A 24,332-nucleotide genomic window follows, 5' to 3' on the forward strand; every position below is an offset into this window, starting at 1 on the left:
TGTTTTTTTTGTAATGGGTTCATTTGTGCATACCTCTCTGTTTCCTTTCTCTAACACATGATCTGACCTGGCTCTATATTCCTGATGACCCAACAATATAATCTGCATGCTCGGGGAAAGCGATCCAATCAATCGGCCTCGCACACGCCGTTTTGACTGGGCTCGTTTTGAGTGTGTGCATGAATGAGTGGAGGATTAAAGCAGGTCCTAACCTGTGCTGCAGATCAAGCCCATTTTGGCAACGCTAACTCCTTCTACTCTGCAGGTATTAATTTTAGGAACAGAAACAAATGCCCGATGGATTAAGGAGAAATAAATCAAGCCAATGTATGTTTAAAAAGATGTTAAAAATCACAAGCATGAGAACAGTGGTGCATTTATGGTGCATGCCAAAAGCCCTCCTTTTTGTAGACTTGTTTTTATTTTGCCTCTGTCCGCTATGTCGATCCATCCGTATCTATGTGTATGTATAAATCACCTCATTCCCTTGCGTGACCTGGTTGGCTTTGTGGCTATGAACAGATAGAAAAGAGGTCATGGCTGGCACTCAGATGGCAGACGGCCCTAAGAACTCTAGCTGGACTAGCTGGATACCCAACTGGCCCAGTGGTAAACCTCTGTTTCATCCTTTGACTCCTAAAATCCTACATAGATACAGTACAAGCATCTGCACAAATTGTGCTACATCCCCAGTCGTTCTCCTGCTGCGCGATATACCCTGTAAGTGTGAGTAGCAAACGAATGCTCATAGTGAACTTTCAGATACTGCTGTACCAGTTTCGTACTCCTATTCCAATTCTAACTGACCGTGCAAGGACCCCCTGGCCCCTGACATGCCAGATACTGTCATCGCTTCAATAAAGCCTGAATAAATCTCTAAACCCTCACAGCTCCCTTCAATCTTATGACTATAAGCTGCAACTGTTATCTCTTTCTATCCTTTGAGACATGTTCTGAACAATATGGGACCAAACCCCATTTTACTAATATACTTCTGGATTTACCTCATTTACCCTTTTGACTCTAGTACATATATATATATATATATATATATATATATATATATATATATATATATATATATATATATATATATATATATATATATACATATATATATATATATATATATATATATATATGTATATATATATATATATATATATATATACGTATATATATATATATATATGTATATATATATATATATATATATATATATATACATATATATATATATATATATATATTTGACTCTTTTGCCAGCACATTTTCACACATTGCCAAATGTTTAAAATGCTTGGTCAGTTGGTGTGGCACAACAACTGACCAAGAGAATGAAGTGATGGGAGGTGTGAGAGGGGTCCTATAAGAACCCTCTCACTTGTAACTGATCTAATGCACAACTCTGTTTGAACTAAACCTGTAATCTCACTGGCCTGTCTGATAATCTGAGCTGTGTCTTGTGTGTAACAGTGGGGCTTGTACTTAGATGAAATACTGAAGGTCAAACTAGATTCACTGAGACTTCAAACTTCAGACAGCACTGGAGAAACTGTGCCTGGAGTCACTCACACGAAGTACGACTCCCATAAAATTGAGTTGCTTATAAAGTGCCCATGTCGTTGGCCTAAGCCTGGAACGGTATTAAAAACTCACCATAATCACAATAACCACATTCCACTGTAAACTAAAAAAAACTCCCAGTATTAATAAAAAGGATTTTTCCCATTAAACCATCCTTTGGAAATACACTTGTAAAACACAAAAATTATATAATATAACATAATAAAAAGCAGAAAATAAAAAACTAATTAAGTTGACTCTGCATACTCATGTCCCTTGAGGTAGACAAGTGGAAAAGTAATCAAATATATAAATAAATAAAGTAAAATACCTGTCTGCTGATAAATACAAAGTACAGTATAGTACAAATATACTATGGAAGCACATGTAAATGTTCGGTGTGGTTTTGCTATATAAGTACAATGTATGCTAAGACGTTACGTTTAATGGAATCTGCTCAAATTAAATTGACTTTACAGGCACACAGGCTATATTCTTGTTTAAAGATCAGCATCATTTCTGCATCACATATTCTTTATGATCTCAATTTCACAGAATATTCATTTCAGTGATGCGGCACATATTTTACTATATCAACATTATATATATATTTTAAGCTTCTTTTTCCAGGAACTAAGAAAAAGAGGGACTTAATCAGGGAGATGACCAAGGTACACAAATATTGAAAATGAGAAACGTTTTCATTAGTGCTGAGAAAATACACCTTTCTCTAAAACTTTTGATCATCAACTGCAACAACAAAGAAAACAATATGCAATTTTACAAGATGTCCCGCCACAATAAAAGCATTTTTACAAAAGTTGGAGCATATTTAAGCATAAGGACCACCGATATCCAGCAAACACCTTTATGAGGATGAACAACAGGTAAGTGTTGAGTTTGATTGTGTGTGTGTGTGTGTGTGTCTGTGTGTGTGTGTGTGTGTGTGTGTGTGTGTGTGTGTGTGTGTGTGTGTGTGTGTGTGTGAGGCCAAAACTTCTGATCTCCACAACAATTTGTCAGACAGATTACATCCACAGAAAAGAGCACATGAATATGCAAACATGCAGGTACACTTCTCTGAGCTATGCACCAACATGTTAGAATCTGGAGTTTAGCTTGTCTGGTCATGAGAATAAAAATGACTACAACTGGAATTAGGTAAAAGTTTACATAGTTAGAGATTCAAGCTTGAATTCTCTGAGCACTAATAAAGAGTACACTTAACTTCACAGCGCTTTACTTGTTCAACATTTTGTCATGTTAGAGCTTTATTCCAAAATGGAGTAAATTTCCAAAGATGAGCCCTGCCCCAGTACGAGAACCAGGTTATCAACAAGGATGTCTCTGTACATTGCTACACTCACATTTCCCTCAACCCTGACTAGTCTCCCAGTTCCTGCTGCTGAAAAAACACCCCGCAGCATTATGCTGCCACCACCTGACAAGATGATGAGTGGTGCTTGATTTCCTTCAAACTTGACACTTGGTATTCATGCCAAAGAGTTTAACCTTTTTTCATCAGACCAGATAATTTTGTTTCTCATGGTCTAAGAGTGCGTCAGTTAACTTTTGGGAAGCTACGGGCCTGCTGTCATGTGCCTTTTACTGAGGAGTTGCTTCAGTCTAGTCATTCTGGACCCTACCATGCAGGCCTGGTTGGTTGAGTGCTACAGAAATGGTTCTCCTCTGTCCACATAACAATGCTGGATCTCTTTCAGAGTGACCATAGAGTTCTTGGTCATCTCCCTGATTAAGTCCCTTCCATCCCGATTGGTCAGATTGGCGGGCACCTCTAGGAAGAGTCCTGGTGGTTCCAAACTTCACTTTGGATGCACTGTAAGTGCTTGTTCAGTGAAGCTCTCACATTATTGCTCCTTTACATCAGCGATCCCCAACTTTTTTTGCGCCACGGACCGGTTTATGCCCGACAATATTTTCATGGACCGGCCTTTAAGGTGTCGCGGATAAATACACAACAAAATAAAACTAGTACCGGTACCGGAAAAAAGAAAATTTATTCATAACACACGTGAAAAGACCAAGGAAAACCGAGTAAACGATAAAAACGATAACAAAATAACGCTGAAAACCGATAAAAACCCTGAAAACTATACATTTCACACCTGAGCCTCAACTCTCGCGGCCCGGTACCAAACGACTCACAGACCGGTACCGGTCCGAGGCCCAGGGGTTGGGGACCGCTGCTTTACATCACAATTTTGTTGCTATAGGAGAGATGCAACACGGACGATACTGGCTTCTTGTCATATTATAGTAGGTTCAGGTACACAATTACTGATGGAGGTTTTCCTCAGTATAACTGAAGTCATGGAGACTTTGCACGGTGTAGTCTATGTCATATAAAGTGTAAAAGAAAGCATCAGGGTGGAAGTTTCCATTAAGGTGTCCTACAAATTTCTGAGTGGGCATCATCCCAAGATACCAGCCAGATGTCCTCAGCTAGCTTTCTCTATCATAGTGAAAGAGTGTGTGTTGTACTGCAGACTCCTCCATGAACATATTATTAGTTGTCTGTTTTAGAAATCACAGTTTTTCACAGTTTTATCACAATGTGTGAAGCATTTGAGCAAGTTTTCAAGTCTAATTTATCATGCTTTGGAATCTGAAATCTCTGTGAACTTCAATATGTAGCACCTCATGTGTCTGTTAAATATGAAACTACAACCACCAGCTGGCTATCTTAGCTAAGCTTAGCTGTTTCTTTAATTATACAGTGGTGAGAACCCAAACAAAGTAGATGCTTTGGTAACCCCTGTTGCTATCTTGGAGGTGATGCTATAACCTTCAGGGTAGCCTTAGAGTCTAGGAGTGTAATTGGCTGACATGGCCACTAGATAATGCTCATGCATATGCTAGCACTGTTAAATACTTCAAAGCACATACAAACCACATGCACTCAATTGTTGTTTTGTTTTGGTGTAGGTTAAATACGTTACCTTTATTACTTTTATGCATGTAATTATATTGGTTTATGTTTGTGATAGATGTCTTTCATCAAAAAATACATGCCGTGAAAGGTAATTGAACCCATTTTTAAATGGCAAAGCCTGGTACTATCAATGGGCATTCGTTTTTACCATAAAATAGAACAAATATCTTTTGGAGGTCTCTATGTGTGAACTATTTCATGTTATATAAAATGGTCATTCATATGCCAAAGAAAAGAACAGAAGAAGACTGAAGGGAGGGATTTTTTCTGCTGAATCTACAGCTACTATATTACCTTATGCTGAGCAGCAAGAAGCAAGGTGCAAATACAACACTAATGTCAAGACCTTTAAATGTAATAATGTGTAGGAGTTAACAGTTCTGGAGCAACATTAACATTCATTTGAGGTCAGTTTCCCCTTCAGCTCTGTTTTGTTACCTTAACTCCTGGGGGAAATATGTGGCTCTTTAGACTCTAGCTAATTGCTTACCTTCTCTGTTTGTTCTCCAGGTAGTATATATATATATATATGTGTGTGTGTGTGTGTGTGTGTGTGTGTGTGTGTGTGTAGCTTTTTTTTCTGTTGGTTTAAAAAAAGAAAAAAATCACAGCAAAATGCTGAAAGTGAATCAGAAATGACTGGAAATTATAACAATAAGTAAAAGATCCTAAAAAGCACAGAGCTGAGGATGAACTTGAGATAGAGTTTTTTGGGTGGTTGTCAACTCTTTACTTGTTTAATAATACAGGCAGACATTTTATCCATTTTTAAAACATACACCAAAATATATTCTAATGGAGTGATTTGGGGTTTATTGTGACTTTTAACTCAAAATACAAATTTCTTTGTCTCCAGAGTAATTCCTTCATACATCAAGATCCCAGCAGACAACAAATGCACCAGCCTGTCACACTGCCTGCTCTCATAAACAAAATATATAGAGCTCATAGTTAAGTTCCCACAGCCTATAATGTGGGGTCGACCGTGTAAGCTAAAGGCTATGAAGTAGATAGTGATGCCTTAGACAAAAATGCAATAAAGGTAGCGGGGAAAACAAATAGCTACATTTGCACTTTTTAGTGAGGCCGACAAAGTTTTGCCGTCGCCTTCTAACAGTTCATGATTCGGTACGGACCAACACGAACATGGCATTTTGAGGAGAGAGAGCTCTGAGTGGTCATAGTGTGTGCTCACTAAAGTGCTAATGCAGGTTGCGCAAGTGTATGGAGTTCTGTTCAGTCATTCTTAATGGCTTTCAGCATCAACTGTAATCATTTATGACAAACACACTCTTCCTCTCTCTAAAATGACCTCTGTCGCACCACGCAGCACTTTATTTCATCACACACTTTTTAGACAGCTCCCCAATTTCAGCCATACAAGCGACAGGTGTACACATGACATAACCATGCCATGATGTGTGAATTTCTGGATGTATGTACTCACGTCAGTATTCGCACTTAGACTGTGCACTTTGTCTACAGACTTCACACATGAATGCATACTGTATATAAGCCCCGCATGTAGGCACGTGGATCCGCACTACATTTGGACCAGCAGTCTGTTCAATTCCAGTTTGTGTGCGTGCATTTGTGCATATTTGTGTGTCTGTGTGTGTGGAGAACAGCTGCGATATAGAGCCTGTCGTGGGCGTGAGTTAATTAGTGCAGAAGATGATTGTGTTATTTGGACGGCCGACCAGCACTGGGGTTCAAAGTGAAGGGAGGCAGGTGAGCTTGTATGGCCTGCAGCTGCATGTTAAACAATTCAAATGGAATCACAGAAGTCCCGCACGAGGGGATGAAGAGTGAGCGAGAGAGGGACGGAGGGAAGGTGAGAGAGTAGACTGCTATAAACGAGGCCAGATAAACAAAATGAGCATCAGCAGTCGGCGAGTAACTTAAATTTGCCATGTCTTTGCGTGTTTCCACATCAAATCAGCGCTGCGAAAGCAGTTTGAAGCTTTGGCTGTGCATATGTTGTTTAAGAGGCGTCCTGCAGCACACAGATTGTAAACTATTAAGCTTACTACTACATTACTTCTATTTTAAAGTATGGTGATCTCTATTAATTACAAAACTGATGTAGTAAAGGTGTGTTCAGATGCACTGAAAAGGGAATTATTTTTTCTGTCTGCTTTTGTTTAAGCAGTGCAACTATATTTTTGGCATATGCAAATTTAGCATGGGCTAGATAGATAGTTTTTTTGCAAAAGCCTTGATCCACCCCTAATTTCTTTTTACCTTGCCAGGAAAATTCAGAAATAGGTGCACCAATCATATTTATTTTTCAGCACAGCCTGAAATCTCTTAGACAAGCTTTCTTGTAATTTAAGTAGTCTTCAGGAATATTTCTCAGGCTTCTTGAAGGTCATTCAAAGCTGTTCTTTAGACTGCTTCCATAATGTTGAGGTCTGGGAACTGGGAAGGCCAATTCATGACTGGCTGTGTTTCTTTGTGTGTTTTTACTGTCTTTGCAGTGTGTTTGTGATCATTGCCATGCTGAAAAATGACGCTGTTGCTTTCCAGATGGTATTGAAAGGTGGATCAAAATCTTACTGTGCTTTTCTGCATTTATAACTTTGACAGACGTCAAGTTTGATGCTGAAATCCAACCTCAAAAGACCTTCAGAAAGTATAAAGAATTATTCCTCAAGAGCACAATAACAATTAGTTATATAGTCTGGGTCTGTGGGGGCAAAATATAAACAAAAGAGTCGTGCCATAAGATGTAAGAGCTACATGACACTTCCCTTTTGCTTGTTTCATTCTCTACACGTGTGATGCATTTTTGCAGCCACTCATATTCTCTTTGCGCTGTATCTGAGCACACCTTCAAACAGAGCAAACTCTCGTGTACCTGCATTGACTGTAAGGAACCCATCCACAAGATGCGCATACAGTAGTGTTGCATTAGAAAATAAGATTTCAGAAGCAGACATTTCAGTTGATGTGCAGAGTGCATGGCAACACTGACTGTGTACCAATTCAGCATCCAAACATCTACAGTTAATTACAACAATCACAGCAAAACTCTCAGATTAGTAAATAAGGCTCTGACATGCTTAATTGCACTGCACAAGTCTGTCTTCTAAATATGAAGACTATGCTTTTTAACACACCTGTGACTCTAATCTCAGCTGTAAAAGCTGTAAAAGATGACTCAGGTCAGTGGGTGGATGCAAGTGGTTCATACCTGCTCTGGCTGGTAAGCATTGGACAGCGGTGTCACCATCCAGATGATGTTGAGGTTGGTGAGGGCAGCGCTGGTGGTAAAGGAGCAGGGCAGGATGGCTGCTTGGCCACGAGCCACCTGGACACTGCGCTGGGACATTGTCACATCTAGTGCCTGCACACAGACTGCAGGAGAAAAAAAGAGTCAGTGATCAGCGTCTTGATTCTCAAAAGAAAAGCACATGCAGTACCAAACGAAACAGAGAGAAAGAGAGGGAGAGCGAGCGAGAGAGATGAGCAGATGTCTAAATTCAGAAATTCTCCCCGAAACTCCCAACAGATGTATCTTTGCACTTTGTAAGAAAAGCAGCATCTTCAAAAGGTTTCCTGAAGGCTATTAGATCCCCTAAATCCCTAAAAATGAGAACGCTTGCTTTAGTGTGTGAGTAACAGAAACGCGCACACACACACACAGAGACAGACGATACGAGAAATCCAAAGCTAAAACGCTGCCATGTACAATATCTTTAATATGTGACATTTTTTTTACAACTTTTTCATCTTTACAGCAAAACAAACATGATTTGCTGAGAGCCAAACTCCTCGTCTGAGATGCTTTTGACAACTAACAAACAAGGCTGCACTGAGAGGGATCACATGAAATACGTAATGTGCAATTAAATGGGGGAAAAAATGATAAGATGTCACGAGATGTTAATTTTATTCCTCTCCTAAAACAGCAACGTCTGAATCTGTGCATACTGAATGATGAGAGTAATGTTAGATTTGTTGCTTCCTCTCAAAGTAAACAACTAAGGAGCCACTTTCCTCATCTGGACTCAGCTGCCATCCACAACAGACCCACAAAGACAGATATGTACATGCTGCATCCTATTTCGAGACCGGCTAAAGACATTAAAGCCTAAATTAAGTTAGATCTCCCCCGCAAGCATGTATCCATGTCCAAAAAACCCCATTGGGAAGTAATCTTATCTAAACACGGTGAGGAGGATGATGCGCTGATATGATTACAGATAATTGATCATGTCATGTGAATCGCCCTTGTCAGTGGTAATGTAAAATGAGGATCTTAGCATTAATCAATAGTAGGAACCACCAGGATGTCAATTATGGTTTGTAGTCAAGAGTCAAGCTAGATCCCAAGTGCAAGCAATGACCACACTGCGCAATAGAATATATATGAGTAATTATTAACATTATGATAAGGAAACGAATATAAGAATTTTTTCCCATCTACTGACTCGCTTCTGCCTACTTTTGAATATCAGTGTAATATTTTCGAGCTGACAAACTGCCTGTTGCTCTCTGCCTGTCTGTCCAAAACCTGCTGGACTTCCTACGCTTTCTTTCTGCTGGCAGACACAACAGGCCCTGCAGGCTCAGAGCTGGGCCAGGGGAGATATGCAGCACTCAAACTGCTTCACTCAGTTCTGCTTTGTCAAAGATATATACTCATAAAAAAAGAGAGTCACCCCCCACCCCTACAAAAAATGCAAGCAATTTCATTTATATGCAATATTTAGAGATGCGGGATTCTTCGTTGTTGCTCACTTGACTGACGTGTGCAATCTGCAGCCCCTGTCATAAAAACAGTAAGCAGCAAAGATTTAGCTTGCTGCTCTAATCTGAACTTCCTCTGTCCTCTGTGTATGTAGTGTTCACTTTCTGCAAGGAATCAATCTTTGTTCTTAATGGGGGATTAACAGCACAGAGGAAGAAGTTCATGCGAAGAGCTGCGGCCTTAACAAGAATGCGCGATTGCATTGGCAACATGAGATCAAGTGCAAGTGTGTTTTCTCAGTGGCCACATAGGTATTAAATGTGCTTGATTTAAGGGAAGCAGAAAGGCAGAGAAAGACTAAAGTACAGAAAGAAAGAAAGAATTAAAGATCCTAGAGGAATGAAGATAGAAGGAGCATCTTATCATCTGTAAGCCCCCTCCAAGGCAGCAGTCTCTCAAGCCCACAACAGCTGGAGGGCTCATTTCAAAACACTGGATTAGGGAACCTCTGCGCACAGAGCCTGTAAGCTCCCACGACCAAAGCAAACTCACACACACACACACCAAACATCACAAACAAGCACCAACACGCAGTGCCAGCGAAACCAGTGCAGTACATATGCCGTGCACTGTGCCCTCTCAACTCACAGGCACATGCGTGACATACTGCTCACTACAATCCACACACTCAGACTTTAATCAATGTATGTCATTGGTGACATGTATGTTAGCCCTTTGGGGACACATCTAAAGGACAGGGACGAGAAGTATGGTATTGCTTGGCATTGCCTCATTATTGCGCACACTTCTGCCAAAGCTTTATGCCAGCTTCACTCAAGCATGTCTGGTAGACCGTCGCTCTTCCAGAATCCATCCTGTAATGGGTTCAATATGTAAGGGATGAACAGTAAGCCAGACACAGTCAAACATAACCACCCGCATTTAAAAAAAAAATAAACTAAATAAAAAATCAGTACAGTATTGTATTATAGCTCCAAAGGAGCCACTATGGCTGAGGTAAACCATGTTTTCTAATCGCTAGCAGAAAACAATAAAGTACAAACTGATTTCAGGAAATAATCAAAGACAGGTCAGGGCTTGATACAGTAGTCCTGACATTATTTTTGCTGTAGTCTAAGATATTTTGCATTTATGACCAGCACTGAGTGAAGCAAAGAGTCATCCATTCTATTTTTTTAACCCTTTAGGCCAAATTTATCACATTTGATACATGAGTTTTGGAGACTTCTACATCATCAGTGGGATTCTTTACAATATATACTTAATTTTCAAAAAAATAAAAAATAAAAATAATTCTGGCTTGAAAGGGTTCATTTCTGCAGGCTAATGTGCACAGTTGTGACGTAAACATGCTATCACTCTCTCTAGGTTTTACCGCGTAAGCTTTATCATTTTCCTGTTGACAAACATCCCATTCCCTCCTGCTGTCAATTCCAGCCCAGAGGCGCCCCGAGGCCGAGGCCAGCCTGACTGGTACGAAGCTGCACAGAGTAACTATGCTAATCTCTGAGGCTGACCCCTGGCTGCCCACAGTTATGTTTAACTGTAACAGAGCAGCGCCGCATTGTCTCCTATAGTATTACTCACCTGTGGCAGTGTTCTATTGTTGTGGGATCGTACACATTTTACATTTTCAGAGAAAAATAGCTTTTATTTAATCAAAACAGAATATGTTTGTGCTATGTTATTTCCATTAAAGGAACTACAAGTTGCTGACTAGATAAGATTTGGGTTGGGAATGCGGAAGGAATTTTTAAAAAAGAGTGTACAGTAAAGAAAAATGTTGGCGCGCATGAAGTATGAGTAGTAACAGATGAGTAGGTGGAGGAGAAGAACACGAGAACGATGCGAGGAGGGGCAGGTAGGAGAAAAAGAAAACAACAAATCATAAAAAAGAAAGTGAAACAGAGGAGGACATGAGGGAGCAGAGAGGATGCCGGTGTTTCCAGAAAGGCCCAATTGATAAAGTCACCTGAGGCAGTGCTAGCAGTCAAGGAGAGAACCAACAGTATGGCTCTGTTAAGTGTCAAAACCGCTGTTGATTAATGCATGAGAAAAGCATGCACCTCGGAGAAGAAAAAGCTTTGTGTCTGATTCTGTGTGTGTGTGTGTGCTTACTCTATCAGTCAAGCTAAAGTGGAGGCATGATTGGATGGAGAACAAATGCAGGCTGGATGCAACACTTCCTCTCTCTCACTCTTGTACTCGCAGTCGCTCACACACAAACACACACACACAGAATCCCTGCCTGGCAAGTCATTTGCATTCTGTGATTTTATTCATGTGGCTCTTTTATTCATAGGCTCTACTTTTATTCCAGTTTCAAACAGATGCCCACGATGCAGTGATGAGCCCCTGGGAAAGCCTCAATGCACAGAGACAGCCACACACCTATACATGCATAAACCTGGTTAAGTGAAGTAATTGATGATAGCAAAGGCATTACTAAAGAGAGAGAAGAGCGCACACATTAACTCGTGTGCGAAGACACAACTTTATTTTAAATCTGTTCAAAGACAATTAAGAGGCGAGAGCATCACATATCTACTACTTCAGGGATGACAGTTGGTAACTAGGATCACACTTAGTTCTGTGTCCTGCACATGCACAATAGAGGTGAGTCTCCAGCAAGCGCTTGGGAAAAAATTAACATCAAAAACCATAAAATTAATCACACAGTTACAAATACATCTGCACATGGATTCATGTATTCCGACACCTGTGCCCACACACAAACAGAGCTGCGTGTCCTGTTGTTTTGCAGAACACCCAGGGGCTTCATGATGAGCTGTGTACATGCGAGTAGCGGACCCCGCGTTGTTGCCACTGCCTGCAAGGCACCAGGGCGAACCGACAGGCGGGCAAAGACAGGTTATTTTGCGAAACTCAGGTGGCGTAATTGTGTACCCAGCTGCTCGATGGCAACCCATCAAGCGCTGTGCTCACAGCACTGCTGAGGTAAAAATTAATGAACGCCATTCTAAAGACACTTTCATTAAATGATGTCTGAAAGTCTAGTCAATTCTTTGTTTGTCGAATTTAATAAACTATAACATTTAATTTTAGGAAATTCTACTTTTAGTTGTTTCACCCTCGTATCTCTGCTAAGTCAGAAGGTTGGAAGCAGGTGCTCTGTTTCTTTGTAGAGGTAAATAAATCACCAATGTTTGTTTTTACAAAAAGAATATTATCATATATGCTGGACGATACTGCAAACTCTGGTATTGATCCAATACCAAGTGAATACAGGGCCATTATTGTCAAACATACAAAGGCAGGTTATGTAGGGGAGAGCAGTGTGCTATGATCTATGAGATGAATCATCATCAAATTATTTTAATAACCACTAAACCACTGTGATTTTTACTTTCCATAATAGTTATTCACAGAATCAAATATACCTTTTAGCTTTTCATGTATTTTGAAACTGGGTTTTTCGGAGACGTGGAATGGAAATGTGCCTGTCTCTAAACAGCTTCTGTTGTTTAAATGTGCTGTAGGCTATAAATAAAATAGACGTGGCAGTCAACACACAACTGTTCAGGCATTTTTCATAGTTTGTGTCTAAGGAATATATTTTTCATTTTCAATAAAATAACTTTTTTGCCACAATTCAGTGGGCTTAATATATTATCTGATTATAGCCTCTAGGTAAAATAACAGCTACAGATGACCACTAACACTATCTTTATAGTTCGTGCTTAACATGTATTTAATGTTAAAGTGTGACTGCATAATAAGAGCGATGTACTGTACATGTACTGAACTTAGAAGATAGAAACATACTAAAGTATTGATCTCATCACAGATCGATCTGATACCAATACCAATATTGGTATCAATACTATCTATAGTTGGATCGATTTGATCATTTCTGTCAATCAGCTGTTTTGTTTGCGTTAGACAGATGCAGGTTAGCTGGTTCCCCTTTGAGCTTTTTCTAAGCTTGAAGCAAAACAGCAAACTTATAGTGTTACCTATTTTCTCTAAAGCTGGAAGATGACATTCTGCCTTAGAGTAAACAAACTGAAGCTTAGGGCAGGCTTGCCCATAGGGACTGCATTACTAAAGGTCCTCATTCATATTTTACAAGGAAATGTTGGTCTTGTGTACTTTGTTCAGAGCACACAAGCCTCTGTTAACAACTAAACACAATTGACTGAAACAGCTCCACACCTGTCTTGCATCTCAGGTCAAGTCTTGAACTAGGGAAACTCATTTTTGGTCATTAAAAGTCTCAGAACAGGTGTCAGTTTAACCCTTTATCACCTGAGTATCATGCAGGCTGCCTGGACGATCTTTCAATTTTGGCTGTAAATTTACAAAATAGTTCCCATCTTTAGGGGACCGTTTGAATTTTCCCAATTGCTCAGAATGGTTGAGGAGTTAGCAAACTGTAAAATCTTAGCAGAGCTTAGTTTTCTGTCTGTTTTCAGACAGCATTACCAAATATTTCCGTAAAGCTCGCCCTGTCTTCTATCAAAAACCATTTGAATTTTGTCTTTAGCAGAAACGTTAATGGAGCTACGATCATATAAAGAGCCCTTACACAGTGGGCCTGGGCCAAAGGTACAAGGAAAACAAGACAAGGGTCTGGCAGAGGTTTTGTTCACATAACATAGCGCATTTAATCTTTCCTTTCCTTTCCTCAATTATTCCTTCATCAGTGTGTCTGACAAACGCTCACCCAGTGAAAGAGCCTTAAAAATCTCTCGCTCATCCTCTCTCATCCCCTGCCCCGCCCATCCCAGCTGACCCATTAGCCACAGCAGCCGACTCCCAAACAGGGCCCGCTGACTAGCCTACATAGCTTAATACTCTTTTCTAAACTGTACCGAGTCTGACAAGCACAGCTTAGTGTGTTCCCAAACTACTATAAACATCAGGCTGAAGCATGTCGTTTGAACGTGTTAGTTGTAGCGATGCTTATAAAGTTCACAATTCTCAAGCTATTCAGCATTACAGTGACTCAAATGTGCAGAAAAGTTGAGAAAATGTAAATAATGGTGGCGGTGTTGGGATGAGACATACATTTCTGACTTATATATATATATATATATATAAGTAAACATATAAACACTTATTCCGACTTGCTCTTCATGTTGGACTACTCGGAGGCATGTCATCATACTACCATCCTAGCATGCCACCATCCACACCGGCAGAGTTTCTTAAGAAGAGAAGATCAAATGCTAGGACAAGTAGAAGAATTCATATATTATGTGGAATGTAGTCACAAGTAAAAAAGAAAAGTGGTTTTAAGTGATGGGCCCAAGACTTTTGTAGATAAACTGAGGGGAAGTTATTGCGATCGAGCTGACAGGTGATCAGCCAAACTAGTGTGGCTCGGCTGTGTGCACCGAGTGAGCAGAAGGTTGAAGTAGGCCACTGCCCTCGTGCACAGATAAGCCTGAGCACTAGAAGACTGCTGCTAAAGCAGCAAACAGATGGCTCTGCACATGCAGCCCTGGACACAGCTTCACAAACACATGCACACACACATACACACAAACACAATGTCCGAAAACATACCAACTTCACTGTAGTACAATTGTCACAAACATACACCTCTAATCTAAAATAGCCTTCACACACTCCCTGACAGCACAAACAGGTAAGAAAACCCTCAGCTTTGCGTGCCGCTCCACGTGGTTTCGCGTGACAGCCGAAGAGTCAGACCTGAATTTTTAGAAAGAAACGCACTCTTTTCCCCGTCACCCATCAGCCACCTCGCAGCCTTCATACCGACTCTGTATGGGGCAGCTCCAGCTCTGGCAGACTTACACATTTGGCAAACCTGTCACTGTGTCTGCACTAAATCTGACATCCTGGCTAGCGTGCTGATCTACCAGTAAGATGACATGATTGGCGTGTGACTCCATTTTGCAGTTTGGCAGTTTCCATCTTGAAGTCTCTTTTAACTTGTTGACAATGGCTTGGTTCTGCTAAAGGCATCCACATAAAAAGCCAATCGTGCTTTGTGTCTGGTATTCATGTACAGTAAGTTAGCAAGATCATTGCTCTTAAAATTGCAGCACTCAAAAGATGAAGTGTTTTTACAATTATGTAATTTTGCCTCTGTACACCATCACAGTGGGTTTTAAATCAAACAATCAATATGTGACTAAAGTGGAGACTTGGAGCTTTAATTCAACAGGTTTGACAAAAGTATATCACTCTTTAGGGATTACAGGTATTTTTACTCCTACCTCCTGAATTTAAGAGGGTCATAAGTAAGCAGAGAGCCCAGCATGACTTTTATTATAAGGATTGTTTTTAGCACTTTAATAAAAATGAAAATCCTTTTCAGTCAACACTTCCGTAAGTCCACAAGCCACGGGCATCGCCAAATGCTGTCTTTGTTCTTCCTGGCCTTCACTGCATCCGTCTTCAGTTGCTGCCTGTTTTTGGGTCATTCAGTTTTACGCTCAGTGACTGTGAAGTGAGCTCTGTTGGGTTGACATCAGGCCACAGGATTAGTCATTGAAGATACTATACTGGTTTTGGTGAGAAAGTGCCAAACACTATACCCTTTGTTGCCGTTAATGAGTATTATCTCATTAACGACAACAGTATTATTATGTCATCAAATAAGGTCAGACTCCTGCGCTGTCATGTGACAGTGACGTTACAGGTTAACCCAGTAATCAAAGCCTAACAGTCTCCCAGCCAGAACCATCAGATAACACTAGAGGACTATTCCTAGCACTAGCATTTAGCCTAAGGTAACCTTGTCTGATTCCTCAGCTAGTAATTGGCTTGTAGGCAGATATTCCTCTTTCTCTAACTTGCTTTACCCTCCTTTGTTCTTTTCTTTGCTGCCTTTCTCACTGATTGTTCCTGGTTTGATCTCTCCTTATCGGTATCTACCGCCCTTTCTTGTGTAACCTCACTACAGCTGTTCTCTGAATGAAGACAGCGATTTCAAGCCCGCCATCCCCGGCTGAGCCACCTGGGAGTGGTAGCACTTCTGAAGGAGATTTGGTCAGTACGGTTCTGCGGCGGTAAGGGTTTATAGTGCTTTATCCTCCGTTCCTGCATGGCTCACCTTAAACAGGAACTCTAGCTCAACTCAGTGACACATGTGGATTAGCAGAGGAAAGCAAAGAAAAAGGCTAGAATACACAGCATAGCATACTTGATAGCCTGCTGGGTTAATCTAAAAATGATTGCTGTTCCTGTTACAAATTTGTAGAATGTATTTTTTGACAGCAATTTGAGAGAAAGTAAGATAACTGACCAGAAACGTCTTTACTTTTTTTAAGTGTTAATAAAAATGTAATGGATCACTGGGATTTCAAATACGGCCCATCAATTAAGAGTGTGTTGTTTGTCACGCAACTGTATAACGCAGGACAGTGTAAAATGTGAAATGAGATCCTTTATCACAGGCGGGTCATTGTAGTTAAGGGGTGTGTAAACATTTCACATGCACACACTCAGCAGAATGGGAAATTTCATTTAAATAGGGTTAAAGGCTGGAATAAAAAATGTGGAGCTTTAAAATTAGACTTCTGCTATCAAATAATCATCTGTATTAAACAGATCTAGTATGTTTAGTACAAAAATGATTTTACTATGAGTTTGCGAATGTTGTTTCTCTTTTGCAGGATCTGAATAGACAAAACAGGAGGCAATAAGCTGGAACTGCTACCAAAAGACAGCAAAATGTCAGTAAGAATAAAATCAGGGGATGCGACAGAGACCAGACCAGACCCCTTTCCTCAAAGATTTATAATATTTATACAGTATATCTGTAGTTTTACCAACTGGGTGTCAGCGGTGACATTCCTGGAAAAAAAATGCTGTAACACAGTGATCTAGACACTTGGATAATATTCTCTGAGGCCTCTCTGAGGGTTAAGTTAGTGCTATTACAAACCACACAATTTGCTCTGCTGCTGCTTAACATTAAAAACATTTCACTGGTAAGCTGACTATTGTTTTAAAGTCACAGGAAATACACTGACCTTATTATGTGACCCTCCAGATGGGCTTCGAAACAAGGAAACACTTATTTTTTTGTTATTCATCCGCAGATCGGTTTAAAAATGAGCAGGAAATACTGAATGATGACGAGCTGGCTGTGCACCTCCAACTCATTAGAGAAGTAAAGAAGGAAGATGTGAGATCTACTGATGCATTTTGTAAATATGATTTAAACTGTTGTTTTCTCTCCTGTAGCTGGACAGGATGTCTTCTTCCAGATAGGCTGACTGACAACACTGATTAAGATATTTTTGACTGTGTCACAAATATATTTAAATATATCCTAAAATATTTCTTCTTTAATCTTTTTTTTAAATACAAGTTAATGCAGACACCCAGACTGACAGTAGATGTGATGAACAACGTCTCCCAGCACTTATTCACACAAACTGTACCATGTTTAAAGTAGTTCATAGTTGTGTTGGAAGGAAGCTGTGTTGCACCACCAGCAGTTATGTGCATGCTTCCATTCAGAGGCACAGCATTACTCCATGAGTGCTTTTACTATTTAAAAGACTGGGCACTGATGCACATCAGGACTGAGACGGGAAACATGAACAGCAAGATTTTTTTTTCCTATTGAAACTTTTAAATTTTGATGGGACTTTGAAAACAGATCACTAGTTTTCTTTTCTATTTCTTTTTTTTTTTACATTTTGCCTCACTTGCCTCTCAGCGCTTCCACAGTTTGAAGATTTGCCATTACCAATAGTACCTACAGGTGTCACCAATTCAACAATGACTCAGGTACTTCAGATGCAACAGGAATGATAAGCATGCACTTTATAAAGATAAACTCGCAGCTTTTTTTCTTTCTCCCTTCACTTGGAAACACTCTTCTGTCCCCAAAATTAAAAACAGCAAATCTTTCATAATGCATGCACGCTTCCTACGTATTTACTTTCACTTTTATTGATCATATTATATCTGAAAGAGCTAAAAACTCACTGACTGCCTCTCATCAGCTGTTACCGGCACATAGGCACACAAACCGACACACCCAATGTCTCAAAGGTTGGTCGTTTTCACCGTGCGCAGCTGCTCCAAGCTGATTCCTCTATGACATGTGAACAGCCAAGCAATGCATTTAGTTACTTAGAGAAGAAGGAAAAAACATTGATTAAAAACAATGCTTTAATCTCTTGTTCTCCTTTCACTGACATCATTCATAGATCATCACAGTCACCTTTTGATGTTTTTTTTTTTCATTAATCCAAAGGAGGGAATGAATGAGGTGCATTTTATTTCAAAATAGCATTTCCCATTTCCAAATGTAAAGAAGCCCTCATGATGAATAGTGTGCTGAGGGATGGATGGCATTTTCTAGTTGCGAATACACTCATAAGTCATATTGAAATTCAGATGATGTGTTATGTCATTGTGTGATTGACGATACATAAGCATTTCTAATAATAGAAGAGCTTAGCTTTCTCCTGCTCAGTATCAAAACATGGGTTTACATATAAATCTGCTTGTACCCTTTATTACTCATAAATATATTAGTGTAGGACATGGCAGACACTATACTGCTTTCTGCGTTGTCATAACTCTCAGAAGTATAAACTGTGGGGCATATGAAATGTTGATTTTAGAAAAGGAAAAAAAACTCCAAACATGCCTCTGTATGGGCACTTTTGCTCTTTTTTTTCTTTTTTCCTAATATTTTCGATGTGGGCCTATGACTAGGTGTTGACCAACATTGGAGTACTTTCATAGATATTCTGCTTTTGAATGTTTGATATAGGTCAAGTGCTGGCTCAGCAAACACTGGGAACGAGCCTGCATTTTCATTCTGCATGCTGGTCAAATTTACATCCCATTTCATTCAGAGGAAACTTTACAGTACTGTAACACACACATATACACGAAGATGCACAGGCCCCACATCGTTCTCCTACGATTCAGCAAAAAAAATAGCTCTTAAAAAAAAAAAAAGAAATCAACACAAATGTGCTGACTGTGTGCTCTTTGGGCAACGAAGACTCTTTCGTAGACAGCAAAAGAAGCCAGAAAGTCAAACGCAACAATCTCTGAACGCTGAAGATACGTTTTTTACAATCTAATGAGTTAGATCCAAGTCATCAGGATGTTCACTTGCCTCGTGTAAAGAGTTTGAAGAGAAAAGGATGTGTCTGACATCTCTACTATAGTATCCCATTGGTTTAGCACGACAACACATCACAAATACAATATAATTCAAATTATATTGCCAAATTCATATGTACAGTCAAATATAAATGACAGTTTCAACTAATAAACAGCAGCACTATATTATAACTTTCAATTGCTGAGAAATATTTTAAAAGAAATTCATTTACTTTTAACTTAAAGTCTCACTGAGACCTCACAAGTACCTCAGTGCAGCCTCTGTCACCCCTGCATCCGCCATGGCAGCACTTTGGGAGTTAGATAATGCCGTTGTCAGTCAGTGACCTCTTCCTCGGTAACAGGCACCACATAAGCTTCCCTCTGTGTGTGTAAGTACGCATGTGCTTGATTGAGCAGAGCCCCGATGCCGAGCACATCTGCTCCGGACGCCCCTGGCACTGCCATATGGCTGGCAAACGTGCCTCCTACTCCTTCCTCACAAAGAGGGAGTTTGCAATGAAAAGAAAAAATGAGTAAACATGAGCGCAAGTGCATGACAGAGAAAAAAGGCGAGGCAGAGCCAGTGAAGGAAGGCAGTAGTAAGTAACAGCTGATGAGCGCGGAGCTGCATGTGCTGCTCATTTGACTGGGTGAACAGATCCACTCCACCTCCATACGCACTAATGTTTTAAACACCCTGACATGACTGAATTCTTCCAGCCACACCGAGTCCAGGTTAAATACTCGTTACATAACAGCAATTCTCACCCACAGTCTTTACCTGACTGGGGTTGTAAAGGAGAGGGTAAATGAGTCGGCCTTACGACATTATTTTGGGAAGTGCGGTGACCTTAGTGTCTCATATCCTGGTTTAACCTGTACATGAGATGTATGCATAGACACATTTTTACACATTTTCCTAAAACAAAAAATTTGTGTTTTTTGTAAAAATCTTGCGGCTAAGGGAGCAGCCAAAGGAAGCCTTACCAGTGCTGCAGTACTGTTCTCATCAGTACTGTTCTATCTAATCAGAGAGTAATTTTTAGTATGAATTAGTATCACCCCTAATCACCCCAACAATACCCCTTCTCTATATTGTACTTTTAAAATGTTAATGTTGAAAGGTCCCCTAAGTATTTGTTCTGGTGACACTGATCCAGCCTACAAACCTACTAGGTCACAGTCCAATCAGGCACTGATAGGATACACAAGATCCATGATCCACATAAGCTCCACCCTTAAACCCCATGATCTCCAGCTAATATCCCGATCCTAGCTCCAGACTGCCGATCTATCCACCAACTACAACAAAAGTGTTTTTAATGTTGTGACTGAATAGTGTGTACTGAGAGCATTAGCATCCGCCATTGTCTCAGAAGACCTCACCAATCAAACAGAGCATAGCATTACATTTAAATACATTACAAGTACAGTAAGCTATTCATTTGACTTTTTTTCAACATTTCAAAGGCCAAAGCGGGCACTGAAGTTTAGCTTATGCCTAGCTTAGTCGTGGTATCTAAATTCTGTTTGAGCATGATGTAGAGTATCAGAGGCATCAGACACTGCTTTAAACTTTTATTCCGTCTTCTTCTCCTGCTTCTCTTATCTCCTCCAGTTTCCTCCTTTTCCATCCATCCTGTACCTCTTTGTTCTCTCCTGTTCTCTCTCTTCTACACTGCTGCCTGGGGCTTCTCATGAAGGATGCATTAATATGGGGAAATCAATACCTTCACTACCCTGGCTGTCGAGAGGGGCAGGTCAGAGACTTGGTGGTTACGTGGAGGTGTGTGCTCGTGCACGAATGGGGTGGGGGGGTGTTCGCCGCTCGATAAACACACGCCCATTGATCTTTCCTGCACGTCTATTTGCTTGTGATGGGCCGCTGAGACTCTTCATGGCCTGACTGACTGGCAGCATAATGAGCTGGTTCTTAGCCTCAAGTCCAGACTGGTCATCCTGAATGCAAACTGTACAAGAGCCCTTCCACCACTGCAAGTGATCGAAGAAAAATTCAGATCACAGACAAAATGTGCAGAGTTTTGTACTGATAATCCCTGTTTGTGTTATGCATTATATGACCCACACAGACATATCAGATATAATATTACGTTTAAAGAAAAAAAATATCGCTACTGATAAATTTACAAAATAATGCATGCAGCATTTTAACACCAGAGCTGGTGGAATATTCATATACAGTGGCTTGCAAAAGTAATCGGCCCCCTTGAACTTTTGTCACATTACAGCCACAACCATGAATCAATTTTATTGGAATTCCACGTGAAAGACCAATACAAAGTGGTGTACACGTGAGAAGTGGAACGAAAATCATACATGATTCCAAACATTTTTTACAAATAAATAACTGCAAAGTGGGGTGTGCGTAATTATTCAGCCCCCTTTGGTCTGAGTGCAGTCAGTTGCCCATAGACATTGCCTGATGAGTGCTAATGACTAAACAGAGTGCACCTGTGTGTAATCTAATGTCAGTACAAGTACAGCTGCTCTGTGACGGCCTCAGAGAACACACCAGACAGGTCAGGGATAAAGTTATTGAGAATTTTAAAGCAGGCTTAGGCTACAAAAAGATTTCCCAAGCCTTGAACATCCCACGAAGCACTGTTCAAGCGATCATTCAGAAATGGAAGGAGTATGGCACAACTGTAAACCTACCAAGACAAGGCCATCCTCCTAAACTCACAGGCCGAACAAGGAGAGCTCTGATCAGAAATGCAGCCAAGAGGCCCATGGTGACTCTGGACGAGCTGCAGAGATCTACAGCTCAGGTGGGGGAATCTGTCCATAGGACAACTATTAGTCGTGCACTGCACAAAGTTGGCCTTTATGGAAGAGTGGCAAGAAGAAAGCCATTGTTAACAGAAAACCATAAGAAGTCCCGTTTGCAGTTTGCCACAAGCCATGTGGGGGACACAGCAAACATGTGGAAGAAGGTGCTCTGGTCAGATGAGACCAAAATGGAACTTTTGGGCCAAAATGCAAAATGCTATGTGTGGCGGAAAAATAACACTGCACATCACTCTGAACACACCATCCCCACTGTCAAACATGGTGGTGGCAGCATCATGCTCTGGGGTGCTTCTCTTCAGCAGGGACAGGGAAGCTGGTCAGAGTTGATGGGAAGATGGATGGAGCCAAATACAGGGCAATCTTGGAAGAAAACTTCTTGGAGTCTGCAAAAGACTTGAAACTGGGGCGGAGGTTCACCTTCCAGCAGGACAACGACCCTAAACATAAAGCCAGGGCACAATGGAATGGTTTAAAACAAAACATACCCATGTGTTAGACTGGCCCAGTCAAAGTCCAGATCTAAATCCAGTCGAGAATCTGTGGCAAGATCTGAAAACTGCTGTCCACAAACGCTGACCATCTAATCTGACTGAGCTGGAGCTGTTTTGCAAAGAAGAATGGGCAAAGATTTCAGTCTCTCGATGTGCACAGCTGGTAGAGACATACCCTAAAAGACCGGCAGCTGTAATTGCAGCAAAAGGTGGTTCTACAAAGTATTGACTCAGGGGGCTGAATAATTACGCACACCCCACTTTGCAGTTATTTATTTGTAAAAAATGTTTGGAATCATGTATGATTTTCGTTCTACTTCTTACATTTACACCACTTTGCAATGTGGAATTCCAATAAAATAGATTCATGTTTGTGGCTGTAATGTGACAAAACGTGGAAAAGTTCAAGGGGGCCGAATACTTTTGCAAGCCACTGTAAACACTCACATCAGGATTCCCACACATAGCCTTTAGAGCCATTTTACCAATGAAAAATGAGGAATGGAAAAAAAACACCAAAAGGGTAACGAGTATCAGATGAATATTCAACTGTGTAATTTTAACCTCCTAGGACCTGGCATCCACATATGTGGACATTACATTTTGGGTTATTTAGACCAAAATACTCAATTTTGCTCTACAAGGGCCTGATATCCACTTACGAGGACATTATACTGCTACTGTTCTATCGGAATTTTAAACAAATATCCTCATAAGTGGCTCTCATTTTTCTCAGAAATGAAAATCAGGTAAAAAAAATTTTTTGTCATTCTTCGTTTTTACATTCATCAGGTCCCAATCAGCCCAAATATCAAAGAGAAATTAAAAATGCATGCCGTGGAAGGGTTCGGGTCTTAGGAGGTTATTGCTTTTTAGTTTTTTGCCTTACGGTCTAAATGCGCTGAAGGAAGGGTCATGTGTCAAATTTTAAAATACAAAATTAGCATCTCATTCGCTCATTTACACACCAGCGGCAGGTAGATCTCAGGCAAGGAGTCACAGATCAAGCATTTTGAATCAAAGCTCTTACCTGTCACACTCCAAATGCTTCACAGGTATGTTTGCTTTAGCCTTAGTCGTTGGTGGCCAACAGTGACGTAGGTCTATTCGGGGGCTAGATATGGGAGCTATTATCCTGCTGTGATCCATCTCTGCGGCTCAGTTTCTTTACCTCTGTCACTTTCCGCCTCTTACTATTTCCCGTATGTGAAAGAAAATCCATACAAAGCTGGACAGCAAAGTCGGCTATATTATTAATGGGAGCTTAACATCCATCTAAGGGGTTTAAAATGTTAAAGGCTTGATGTGTTAGACTTAACGTTTCTCCTGCAGCAAAAAGAGGGGGGGAAAGGTGTTTTAACTGAAAATGGGTAGCTATGTGGAAACCTACTGATTCTTTGATTTACGCTTCTTATTGTTTTTTGTAGACGGTAAAGTCAACAGCCGACAGGGCAAATATTGCTCTCTTTCTTTGAGATCTTTGGTTTCAGACTTTCTATTATTACAAACACACACAGACAAAGAACACACCCCTCAATAATCAGATGAGCTATTCACCGCTCGGGGCAACACACAAAATGAACGCATTCATCACATAATTACTGTGGAGGCAGTCACACACTTCATCAGTCTATTCCTGTCTCAAAGAGGCCCGGAGAGAACAGTGAGCGCATAAAGATTTCTAAAAGATATTATGAGATTCTTATACCTCGTTCTA

At 40.4% G+C, this 24,332-nt stretch overlaps 1 protein-coding gene across 1 annotated transcript in view; it reads right to left on the reverse strand.

The window, feature by feature from the left end:
• igsf11 (immunoglobulin superfamily member 11) overlaps positions 1–24,332 on the reverse strand; it is a 121,476-nt gene that overhangs the window by 15,600 nt on the left and 81,544 nt on the right. Inside the window, exon 3 of the mRNA XM_085479345.1 lies at positions 7,716–7,879. Coding sequence (XP_085335471.1) covers positions 7,716–7,879 — 164 coding nt within the window. The remainder of the gene's footprint in view (positions 1–7,715; positions 7,880–24,332) is intronic.

Source organism: Copadichromis virginalis, linkage group LG14 (assembly GCF_057382275.1).
Source record: "Copadichromis virginalis isolate Kocher_CV1m ecotype Utaka linkage group LG14, C_Virginalis_male_GT1.1, whole genome shotgun sequence".
Lineage (NCBI taxonomy): Eukaryota > Metazoa > Chordata > Actinopteri > Cichliformes > Cichlidae > Copadichromis > Copadichromis virginalis.